Source organism: Anabrus simplex, chromosome 8, assembly GCF_040414725.1.
Source record: "Anabrus simplex isolate iqAnaSimp1 chromosome 8, ASM4041472v1, whole genome shotgun sequence".
Classification (NCBI taxonomy): domain Eukaryota; kingdom Metazoa; phylum Arthropoda; class Insecta; order Orthoptera; family Tettigoniidae; genus Anabrus; species Anabrus simplex.
This window is the reverse complement of record NC_090272.1, coordinates 88,805,838-88,819,330: the sequence shown is the minus strand read 5'-3', so window position 1 is coordinate 88,819,330 and position 13,493 is coordinate 88,805,838. Positions and strand designations below refer to the sequence as shown.

The 13,493-nt window shown below is 36.9% G+C and overlaps 1 protein-coding gene across 1 annotated transcript in view; it reads right to left on the bottom strand.

Moving 5' to 3' along the window:
* LOC136878820 (uncharacterized) overlaps nt 1-13,248 on the bottom strand; it is a 108,858-nt gene extending 95,610 nt beyond the window's left edge. The window contains exon 1 of the mRNA XM_067152322.2: nt 13,071-13,248. Coding sequence (XP_067008423.2) covers nt 13,071-13,211 — 141 coding nt within the window. The 5' untranslated portion in view covers nt 13,212-13,248. The remainder of the gene's footprint in view (nt 1-13,070) is intronic.
* Between the last annotated feature and the right edge of the window lie 245 nt (nt 13,249-13,493).

Sequence of the window (13,493 nt, the reverse complement as noted above, 5' to 3'; positions counted from 1 at the left end):
ATAATAATAATAATAATAATAATAATAATAATGATGATAATAATAATAATAAATACTGAATGGAATCTGTAACCTAGTTGTACGGTTACAACATATATCTCAGAAACGAAAGATATTACAGAACTGAAAATTTGTATATGGGATCTCCTTTAAAAATAAAGAAACACGTATTTTTTAGTTTTGGAAAATCCAATTAATGGCGGTTAAACAAGAGTGACAAATTGGGTGAATTTTTGAAAGACTATATCTACAGAATATCTTGGAAACGTAAAATGTTACAGACGTAAAAAGTGGATGTTTGTAATCTCCTGTAAATCTAAAGAAACATAGGTGATTTGTGTTTGGAAACCCCACTTAACGGGAACTCAAAAGGGGTGAAATTTTAAAATGAGAATTTTTACAGTTTATCTAAAAAAACTTAACATGTTACAAAAGTGAAAAATTGTATTTTTTATCTCTATTAAACATAAAGAAACGTGTATTTTTAGCTTTCGGAAATACCACTTGGGTGGAGGGGGGGGGTAAAAGTGACTGAAAATGGTGTTGAATTCTTTTAATTAGGCTACTGATATCTCAAAAATGAAGATGTTACAGACGTGAAATTTGATATTTGCAATCTGCTTTAAAAATAAAGAAACACGTATTCTCGGAAAATCCAGTGAAGGGGGGGGGGGTGAAAGAATTGAAAAATTAATTGAATTAATTGAATGATAATACATACATCTAATAAAAACTAAAGTTGTTACAGACGTGAAAATTCGTATTTGGATCTCCTTTAAAAACAAAGAAAAACGCGTTTTGGGGGGAAACCATCTTGGGCGGGAGTGTAAAGGAGTTGAATTCCTTTCATGAGGACACATAAATCAAAAACTGAAGAAGTTAGAGTCGTGATAATTGGTATTTAGAAGATCCTTTACTATTAAAGAAACAAGTATTTTTTGCGGGAAAATTCACTTGGGGGGGGGGGAGTAGTGTGAAATGAAGTGAAAAAAGTAAATTATTTTTATGGGGATACTTATATCTCAAAACTGAAGGTAATAGACGTGAACATTGGTGTTTGAAATCTTCTTTAAACATAAGAAACAAGCATTCTTTTAAATTTTTTTTTTTTTTTGGGGGGGTGCCGGTAAATAAACTTAACGGCGGTGGGGTGTAGAAGGAGGTGAGACCAATTGATTTTACTGTTCTTAATGTACTTATAAGGATCCTCGGCAGTGCGCCGGCCTCTCACAGCTGGGTTCCGTGGTTCAAATCCCGTTCACTCCATGTGACATTCGTGCTGGACAAAACGGAGGCGGGACAGGTTTTTCTCCGGATACTCCGGTTTTCCTGTCATCATGCATTCCAGCAACACATAATAATAATAATAATAATAATAATAATAATAATAATGTTCCGGACCGTCGTCAAATGTGCGGACCGCGCTGGAAACGGCTCCTGGACGGGTAATAACTAAGAATGCAGTCCGGCCGCGGGTTCAGTGCCTTCTAGGCACCCAATATGACACAACGCCGGATCTCCTGAAGGATTTTATCCATATTAAAAATGATTATAGGAAAAGATGGCAAAGATTTACGGACCCAACTGACCGGGAATTTGATATTTGCAATCTGCTTTAAAAATAAAGAAACACGTATTCTCGGAAAATCCAATGAAGGGGGGTGGGGTGAAAGATTTGAAAAATTAATTGAATTAATTGAATGATAATACATACATCTAATAAAAACTAAAGTTGTTACAGACGTGAAAATTCGTATTTGGATCTCCTTTAAAAACAAAGAAAGCCCGGGAAGTACGAAATCGATTGCTGGAAAAGAAGATTGAAAAATGGGGGGAAACATGCCGTAATCTAATAGAAAACGAGTCAGATCGGGAGTTTTGGTGGGTTCTCGCAGAAAACGAGTCAGACCGCGAATTTCGGCGGATTATATATCTAAAACAATAAGCATTCAATTGTAAATTTCAGTATAATACCGTAGCGAAGCACGGGTATCTTGCTAGTAGAGTAATAAGATTAGCATGGTATGTTAATAAGGTACCTTCTGATTGGACAAAAGCAGTAATTGTACCTATCTATAAGCAAGGGAACAGGAAGGATTGCAACAACTATCTAGGTAGGCCTATAGAATAGAATAGATTTATTTATCATCAACAGGTTGTTTCCCAATTAAGATGATTCAATAAAACATAATATACTACAAATAAACCTTAAATAAATAACACTAATTTCCTAAAATAATAACCAAGTTCAAACTAAATCTAGACCTTTATATATGTATATTTACAACACCTTAAATAAATAAATAAATAAATAAATAAATAAATAAATAAATAAATAAATAAATAAATAAATAAATAAATAAATAAATAAATAAATAAAATAAAACTAAATCTTCTTAAATAATTGACAATATTAAACTACATCTAGTAACATTTACATATTTACATATCTTACAGATAGGGCTTTACATTCATGAGGTCATTAGGGCACGTCTGATTTTAGACGGGGTGAGTGAAAGACTGATTCACCCACCTCAATCAGTGATGTTCCCCTAGATATTTAAATTTCTCAGTTCTTTTTACAGCCCCATGCTTCACTTCTAAGTGTCTCTCCCCCTGATGTCTACATTCCATGTATTTCGTCTTATCATATGAGACTTTGAGACCTATTTTCTCAGCGATCTCACATAGAGTATTCAGCATAATTTGGGCATTTTCTCGGTTGTGAGCCAAGAGGGCAGGCAAGATCATCTGCGAAAGCCGAACACTTAATTTCTAATTTCTGTCCTTTCCTCCCTAAATATATTCCTCTTATTCCTTTCACTTCCAAGGCTTTTTCCCAGGTTCTAATGATTTTTCTAGAACAATGTTAAAGAGAATTGGTGATAGGCAGTCTCCTTGTCTGACTCCCACTTTTATTTCAAACTAGCTGATGTACCAGTGCTTCGCTACGGAATTCTACATTGTATACAGTATTCTAGGTTACGTAGTGTACACGTTGTGAGCAAGATTGTATTAAATTGCGTAGCACTTAACGTTACCCTAGAAACACGACGGGAAAGTCACCAAACGTTTTTTCTCATATGAAGACTGGGTTAGGGAATTTTCATTGTAAGGGTAGGCCACCTTGCCTACCATCAGTCACAATCAGGTTGGGGAGTTTTCATTTTAATGACAGACACTCACTCTCCATCTGCCTTTTTACATCCTCAGAAGGACTATCTTAGTAGTTTCCCCAATTTAAATGAACATAGGTCATTACAATGACGTCAGTATGAACGGCGCGATTAAAAGCAATGTTTTTATATGAAATCAAATGAAAAACCTCTTATTTTCTCTGCCGATCTAACAGCCCAAAGTTCCAGAGCTGGAATGACCAAGCCGCAGAGAGCCGTGATCCGTGAACACACTTCGTCTTATCTTCGGCCGGGTGGGGGTGTCGAATAGTGGAGACTCCCAGGGCAAAAACGATGCCCTCTTACTAATCTGTTTAACAAAGAACATCACAACAAACAATGGTCAATGTAATGTTATTTGTTGATCATTGTTATGCACTTTCAATATTACTCACCCGTTGAGTCGGAAAATCTCAATTCACTACGCCGGCGGCGGACAAATTTTTCATCCAAGCCAGAGGAGAAACCCCACCTCACTGCTAATTTGGAATAAAATGCACGTAGAATTTAATGAAAGTGAAGAGGAAGAATCTTTCCTTAAGAAACGGCTCTTTTCAGGGTTGAATTTTGAGTTATTTCGTGAATTGTGGTGCTATAATTTGGATTAGTTCTAAATTGTAATCCTAGACCAGGTCATACTAATACTAATACTACTAAGTGAGCGTTTGCCTTAAGCGTGCACACTGCTCATTCAAAACAGTGCGTCAGAGTAGGGATCGAATAGCTGGAATACTCTGATGAACCAGTCTGTAACGTACCGGTAGTATCAGAAAATATATGAACCAGAGGAATGGCATGCTAGAGAAGAAAGTTTTCTAACTCCCTATCTATTTTCCGCCAATATTCAGTCAGGCTGTTATACTCGTTACGCAGCATTAATCCCATCTATTTGAGTTGAGCAGCAGCATAAGAGACAAAGAACATCACAGCAAACAATGATCAATGTAATGTTATTGTTGATCATTGTTATGCACTTTCAATATTGTAGGCCTCCACATTTAGTTTTCCTCCCGACTCTGAAATACCACTCTTATCATAGTCGGTACGGTAAAACTGAATAAAACATAAATGATCGGAAATTGTATTCTCTATAACTTATGTTATGTAGCACTTTTCGGTAGGACCAATAACATGGGTATTTAAAAATTAAATTTTAAACGCCTTCCCCTAAACTACAATTTCATCCATGGTGAGTAAAATTGTTTACAACCTAGACTGTAGTTTCTTATTCCCCGACTCCATATATCGATTTTCATTAAATTCTGTTAACCCATTTTCTCGTGGCTCGGCGTTGATGTGGACTTGGCAACAAAAATACAAATTGATGAATATCTGTATTATCGAAGCCGGTACGATAACAATGTATGACATAAATGATCGGAAATTTAATTATATATAACTTTCGTTATGCAGTATTTATCGATAGGATCACTAATAAAATAAATATTTGAGAATTAAATTTAGGCCTTCCCCTAAACTACCATTTCACTCAGCGTGAGTAAAATGATTTATGGCCTAGATTGTAGCGGCTCATCCCCCGACTTTACATACCAATTTTCATTAAATTCTCTTCAGCCGTTTTCTAGTGATGCGCGTACATACATGCATACATACATACATACAGACATACAGACAGACAGACAGACAGACAGACAGACAGACAGAAATTACGGAAAATTAAAAAGTGCATTTCCTTGTTACTATGGACATGACCAATACAGAAATATCATTTTTTTCAAATTCTGAGCAATGTACAGACAAAACTCTTATTTTCTATATATAGATGGTTTAGAAATTTCACCGAAGTGTTTGACTTTTTAGAAAGTTTCTGTCAAGGTTTGTTTCCCTAGTACATAAACAACCATGATATTGTCACAGCAAGATGTACAGTCTACTGATCATAAGGCACAGAACCCAAGATTCGGCAGGGGAAGGAATGAGGCTTCTCAGGTCGTCATCCAGCGAAATCCTCAAAAGAATGAATCGATGAACATCGGAACGCAGAATGTAACAACCTTACTAGAGGGAGGAAAACTGGAAAAAGCCAAAAATGTAACGAATGAGAAAGACATGGATGTTCTGGGCTTGTGTGAAATCAGATGGCCAGGAATGGTGATTTCTACAGTGATGATTTCAGGATGATCTACAATGGCAGCACAAGTGGAGGAAGTAATGGAGTAGGACTTCTGCTTAGAAGCAAATGGGTAAGAAATGTGATGAACAACTACCACGTAAATGAAAGGGCACTAATTGAAAAAATCGAAACGAATCTCAGGAATATAGTTGTTGTTCAAAAGTGTACTTTCCCACATCAAACAGCTCGGATGAAGAAATTGAATAAATGTATGAAAATATTGACCAAATATTGAATCTGACAAAGGAATCAGATAATGTAATAATTATGGGAGATTTTAATGCTATTGTTGAAGTCATCAAGATCGAGAAGGAATTGGGAAGTTCGGACTGGGTATCAGGAACAAACAAGGAGAGAGACTACTTGATTTCTGTCATCAGTACAATATGATCATGACAAACACATTATCTGATGTACCATTACGGTGGAGATATACCTGGAAAGCCCCGGGTGACATTGCTCGTTATCAGAATGATTATATCTTTGTCAAGAGAAGCTATCGCACTCAAGTTAAAACAAGCCATAGCTACCCTGGAGCAGAGATTGATAGTGATCATTGCCTAGTCATGGCCAAATGCAATATCCAACTGAAAGAGAACCAGCATCGAAACAAAACCTCTGGATGTGACCAACCTAAAGGACAACAACAATATAGAGATTTTCACCCATAAAACAAATGAATTGGTTGATAGACTTGAAGAATCAAAATGGGAAAATATTAAAGAACGTTTGATAAATATAGCTCATGAAACACTGGGAACAAGAATTTTGGAACCAAGGAAACCGTGGATTACAAGAGAAATATTGTATCTGATAGTAAAGAGAAACCAGTACAGGAGGAAGAATACCATAAGAAGTCAGGAACAATATAGACTTGTTAAAAATCAAATTACAACTCTTTGTAGAAAAGCAAAGGAGGAATTGATGGCTGAGATAATTAAGAACATTGGAAATGATATTGCTGAAGGAAAAACTGACAGAGCTCATCGACACATCAGAGCTTTAAACCAGAAACCAAAAGTGAAAAGTTCTATAATAAAGGATAAAAATCTTCATAGATGCAGATGAAGTCAGCCTGCAGTGGAAAGAATACTTTGAAGAACTGTATGATGGAAATGTATCTAATAAAATGTGGTATATTGAAGTGGAAAATGATATAGAAGAAAACAGTAAGGGCCCTGTTATCACAAGAAGAGAATTTGAATCAGCACTTGAGAGAATAAGTGACAAGAAAGCTTGCGGTCCAGATAACATACTAGGAGAATTACTAAAGAATATGGGTGAGAAAATGAAAGATCTACTTTATGATGTAATATGCAGATTCTATGACAGTGGCAAAATTCCTGAAGACTTCACCAATAGCAGAACAGTTATGATAACAAAGAAAGGAAGTAGTGTAGAATGCTCTGAACACAGAACCATAACACTGCTCTCTCATGCATCCAAAATATTATTGTCAGTATTAAAAGCCAGGATAAATAACAAACTTAATTTCCAAATTGACCCAGACCAGTTTGTTTTCAGGAAAGGGATGGGAGAAGGAGAAGCAAACTTGGCTCTAAGAGCAATATTAGAAAGAAGAATGGAGATGAAAAACTTTTGATAATGTAAATTGGGACCAACTCTTCAAAATTATTAAATCTTCGGGATTAGACTGGAAAGATAGGAGGCTGATACTACAACTTTATGAAGATCATGCCACAATAGTAGACATCAAAGGAAGCAGCCAGGTAGTAAAAATCAGGAGGGAGTAAGATAGGGTGCCCACTATCACCGTACCTCTTTAATGTTAGAATAAATGGACAACAAATCCATTGTATTCAATTTGCAGATGATATAGCAGTGGTTGCAGACTCAGAAAAGGAATTATCCAAGATGCTGAATATACTGTCATCAAATTTAGTAGATTTATACTTGAACATTTATGTGATGAAGACAAAAATATTAGTTGTAAGTAAACATCCTGAGTGAAATTACACCAACATCAGGCTTACTAACAAAGTAGTGGAACAAGTCACCAGTTTCCCTTACCGCGAAGCCTAATCACAAATGACAACCATTGCAGCAAAGAGATAAGAAGAAGAATAACTTGCCAAACAAGCATGCAGCAGCAAATATACATCTCGATATGATGTGATGTCATTTGTGTGGAGTGTACTCTTATACCGATGTGAATCTTAGACAATCCAAGAACAGAATAGGAAACGGCTTGAAACATTTGAGATGTGGATCTGGAAGCGAATGTTAAAAGTCAGTTGGACTGAGAAAAGAATCAACGAAAGTATCCTGTGAGAAATACAGGAGAAGAAACAGCTGATGATAACAATACATAGAAGAACAGCTAAATTCATTGGACACACAGAGTAATACCTTTCTGACCAATCTACTAGAAGGAAAGTTCTTAGGAAAGAAGGGGAGAGGTTGACCTAGGAAGCAATTCCTTCAAGTACCGATGCAAAACATTGGAAGCAGTTCCTACTGTCAGATGAAACAACAAGCTGAAGAGAGAAGAAAATGCTTGAATCGACAAGTCATTGCCTTTAGACATGATTGATTGATTGATACGGGAAACAGAAGGCCTGTGTTCGAGTGGAACACTGACTCACAAAGTTACAATCAAATGAGGTGTGAGGCAAGGCTGTATTTTGTCCCTATTCTTCAGTCTGTACTCAAGAGACCTGCTTTACAGAGGCCCTGCATGATATAGATAGTAGCATCAAAGCGAATGAAGTGACGATTAACAACATCAGGTATGCTGATGACACTGTTTCTGTGGCCAAATAGCATGGAGAACCTGCAGCAGATCTTGTCGAGTGGTGGAGACATGCGAAAAATTTGATGTAGACTTGAACTTAAAGAAGACCAAATATATGATTATGAACAGGGGCCTTGTCGCAGATCCTGGTCTGTGAGTTAACGGACTTCTGATACAGAGGGTCGAGAAAATCACACACCTAGGCACCGTTGTCAACGAGCACTGGGACCATTCCCAAGAAATAAAGTGCTGCATTGACAAGGCCAGGGCAGCATTTACGAGCCTTTGTCAAGTGCTCTGTAGCAGAGAACAACCATTGCAACTTTGGGTTAGGATAGTACCATGCAATATGTTCTCCATCGTGGTGTATGAGATCGAGTCCTGGATTATGACAAAATCCACCATCAGAAGAATAGAAGCATTTGAAATGTGGGTCTACCATCACATGTTTTGCATCAGCTCGGTAGACAGAGTAAAGAATCAGGAGGTATTGACCAGGATGTGCAAAGGAAAAGAACTGTGCAGGGCTATTAAGATCAAGAAGCTTGCCTAATTTGGTCGTATCATGAGGCACCCAGAAACATGCACCCTCCTCCAAAAAATTATACCAGGGAAGATCGAGGGGAAAGGAGATCCTCAGAGACCCCATGTGTCTTGGCTGGAGGACCTGCAATAATAGTTCAAAAAAACAAAAATTTCACTATTCTGGGCAGCCACCAACAAAGCTAAGATAGGGCCTGATGACCCAGATGTTACAGCCCCATTAAACAACAAGCATCATGATCATCAAAACCAAGATAGCCAAAATCCACCAATCACCTACGTCCAATGATGAAAACTGTACTAGAAAAAGAAGATAAAAAATCTTTAATCTTTCCGATTTACATCACGTGTTGCCTGCAGCAATTCAATGGCAAACTCGCTCAGGCTAGGTGTCAGTGAGCTTCAGTGCTATAATGAGAGGATGTCTCACTTGGTGTCCTGCATTATTTGCTGGTAAGACACAAAGGCAAACTGTATTTTTCTTCCATCCCCTACACTCTCCAAACATGGCTTCTAAACTGACTGGTGAAGTCTTCTCCTATGACTGTGTTATAGAGAACCTTCTAAACTGTTCTTGAGGAACATGTAAGTTTAGTGAGAAAAGTAATATTATTTTGAATGGCAGACCAACTCCTGCATTAAAAGACTTGAAGGTTTCAAAAGATATTTTAATGTATCATGGTATACAGAATCACCATGTCTGTGCAGTAGTGAAAAATTATCAAGACTCTTTTGCTGGTTGTGCTTAGTTTTTTCAAATGAAAATATCACCTTGACCAAAGATAGTATCAAGAACATAAATAGTTTCCATGTTCTATGCATGTCATGGAAATGCTAAAAATCATGTTGTATCCATTATTTCTCGTGTGTGTTTTGGCAAAATGGGAGTAGACTATTAATAGAGGCATTTAAAAAATCAACAGGAAAATACAATGAAGCTATGAAAAGAAACAGATCGACAAACTGTATTGAAATACAAGTAGACACAGCATAACTTCTGGCAGATCTTCAAATACAGAATTTTTAGATTATTTTTTCCACATTTATTATTATTATTCTTATAATTCTATTTTTCTTAATATAATTCTATAAACTGGATATTATATTTGGAGAAAATATTCTTTTCTCATAAAACATTAGAAGAACCTTTGAAAGAACTTCATCCTCCCCTCGACTGTTTTGAAGCGGCAACACCCAGGAAATTCCCACTCCACACCATTGAATTTTAGTGAAGGTTGTCCCTTCTTCACTCTGCCTTAGTATCATGTATTGCCTCCTCTGACATCGTTTAGGTCTCTGACACCCCGTGGCGTTCTTGCGATTAGTAATTGATGTCATTCTCACAATCTATCTAGGCAACTCTAATGTGGTCTGAGAGTGCCTATGAACAATCGTTTTCAACTTGTCTCATATATGCTTAATAATGAAGTTCATATATGGTGAATTTGCTGGCCAATTCACACGGTTGATACCTGCCATTCTCATGAAGTTCCTCACTGATACCTTTGATGACCTGAGCGTTCAATTATGTTTTATATTAACCCCTTTTTCCACTGATTTTGTCTCAGCGAGTTATTTATTGCTCCATCTAGTGATGTAAATATTGTACAGTGTTATTGTCTTTTCTCCATCTGTCTCTTTTGCTTTTCACTTGCTCCTCCATTATGTTTTTAGCACATTTTTAGCTTGTATTATGTAGATTATTTTAACCCCCCCCCCACCGACCGGGTCGGGGATTTTAACCTTAATTGATTAATTCCTACAGCACGGGGGCTGGGTGTATGTGTTGTCTTCATCATCATTCCATCCTCATCATGACGCGCAGGTCACCTACGGGAGTCAAATAGAAAGACCTGCACCTAGCGAGCCGAACCCGTCCTGGGATATCCCAGCACTAACAGCCATACGACATTTCATTTACAACCTTTCTAAATTAGAAACATGGTTCAGTAATATCAAATTAAGAGTAAATTTATTTAAAAAATGTTACTGAACTCAATTATTGCAATAAAACATTAAAACCTTGTACTAAATGCAAATGTAAGTAAGATGACATAGTTTACAAAATTTTTAGTTTCTCTGCAGGTGAGAGTCTAAGATGGGATTGTCCTATTAAAAGAAAAGTCTCTGTGATCTGTTTGACTTTATTTAGTTGTTTGAAAATCTTCCTACAGTATTTGCGGGTTGCCATGATGACAACAGGCAGGCCTACCCAAAGACATGCAGTTATTAACCATGCACAATTATATATTGGTACTAGTATTAAGATTAAGAAATAATATTTTTGGAATATCCGAGCAAAATCAATTATATGAGTTAATGCCATAAACATTATTCCTAAATATGCAAATAAGCAAAGGCAAGTGAGTTAATGGGGGTTTTAGTAAGGCCTGGTGGTGGTGGTGATTATTGTTTTAAGAAGAAGGGCAACTAGGCAACCATCCTCTATATAACACTAAAGAGAGAGAATAAATGGATGGGATCCGACACTTCAAAAATTAAGGTATCAGCCAGAGAAAGAAAGGGTCACGAAGGGCACGAAAATGAAAGACTCCCTAGGCCTCGAATGCTCTAACCTAATACCATCGGGTCAGAAAAGAAAGAGTTGACCAAGGGAGGTCGGATAGGATAGATGGAAGTGAGGAGCCTGGCACAAGTAAGTGGAAGCAATGCCAGGAACCATCTGAGGGCCCCGTGGTCACCAACCCACACCCTCCAGTTAAGAGCCCTGGGCCTTTTAGCCACCCCTTATGACAGGCAGGGGATACCGTGGGTATTATTTTACCATCCCCACCCACAGAGGGAATTAGTAAGACCTAAACCATTTATAAAAGTCTAACACTTGTGATGAGAATATTTTAGAATAGTATATTTTTGATCATTTCATTCAGTCATCTCTGACAGAGATCATTATCGTTCATAGTACAGTATATTGAATCCTGCATATTTCCAAACACAGTATATGTAGGTAATTGGATAGTTAATGGAAGCTTAAAATAAGAATGAAAGAATAGCTAGAAGATTAGGATGTTACATAAATGTTTAACCCTCAAAGTGGCAAATGCCTGATATCAGGGATTTCATCTGTTCCTCCCGCGGCAGCGCCTGATATCGGGTGTTTGGAGAAGCTCTTTATTTTATCGCAATAATCATTGAAATGTGCTAATTACATGTCAATCGAAAGAGAAATTTTTAATCATTATTGGGAAATAGTTCTGAGCCAGCTACATTTAGTTGCTAGTTTTCCTTCTGAATCAACTCATGTAAGTAATATCCGGTTATATCAAGCTATTTCTTGGTTTATCTGACGGACAGAATTTGTTGGCTGGTGAGGATTAGCATGAAATTTTGTTGACATCGTCTTGAGTAGGCTAAAAAGTCCATTTACTATGCCATCTGTTCCAGACTAGAATGTGCTAAAAGCAAATTATTTCTAATCTTCTAGATAGGCCTATGGCATTATTTGATGCATAAATCTTGTACATGAAGAACATTGACAAGTTTTTACCATGTTGATACTTCGTGGTCAGTATAGTTAGGGGATTGGTAAATGACCCCATTCCAATTCCTATAAGAGTTGTGGGGCGAGAAAGTCATGCAGTATACTCATCCCATGTCCTCCAAAAATTGCCATAATAACAACAGGCTGTGTGTTCTCTTCTTGGAAGAAAAGAAGATGAAGAAGTCTACATACTGTTGCCCAGGGTGTAATAGTGGGATTCACCAGGGCTGTTCTCACAAATTAATACACTTCTGGAGGCCTGACATTAGTGGAGAAAAAAGAAGACCCACCCAAGCAACTCTTAGTGAAGTGCACAGATTGTGGTGTACAACTGGTTTATGAAATAAACACGAGGTATGTCATTGAGTACAGTGCCAATGAATTATATATGCTATAAAACGATGTTCCTTTTGTATGTCACATTTCTTTAATTTTGCCTAAATACAAACATGTTACCAGTACACACAGTGAAAGTTTTGCAATAATAAGTAATTTAAACAAAATAGTTTTATGGTCATAACTTTGTTGGAAGATAAATACGGTACCGGTACCTACCTGTTTTACGACATCCTATTCTTATTCCTTGTAATTTCCTGAATAAAATAACGTACTATTTTGTAGATATACCGTAGGACTTGTGAACGATGTTAGGCAGATCTTATACTTTGAATCTACAATACCGGTAAAAATATCCCTGCCAATAAGTTACAGGATAAATGACCGTCAGTTCGAAGATCAAAAAATATTCTGTTCCTCAGAAAAAACACATTTGAGCACAAATACATTTTATTCTCAAACTATTGACATTCAAAAATTTGCAAGCTTGTTTCATGCAGGTACCGGTACTGGCACTAGTAATTTCTCTTTCGCTATACCGTCAATTAACGTATAAACCCACTTGTAATAGACACGAGTGCTCATGCAAAATTATACAGAAAATGATATTTTCACTTCACTTACCTCGTCATTCACAACATAATCGAATGAAATATTTTCACTGACATAATACTTCGGCTTAAGCCCTTCGAATTTCACTAAATCCATTGAAACGACGTAAGGAGGGAATAGTTGTAACTTACTACGACGCTGAGGTGATACCATTATACCATACCGATTACCGAAGCAAGTTCTTCCGCGTTATTCAAAGAGGATGGCGTTATTGTGTCCTCTTCAGAACAATATCAATAACAAGGGTAGGCACAGTGAAAAAAAGAACTATAAAACAGCAGTTACTTTAAAAACAGTATTCCGTTCATTCGTACCAAATGTACAGAATTTAAATATTTACAGTAACATTCTGCATTGTTGCGCAATTATCAACAATATTTTATCAGCTGACCATCACCATTTAATACACAAGGCGACAGAAAAAAGGAATGGAAA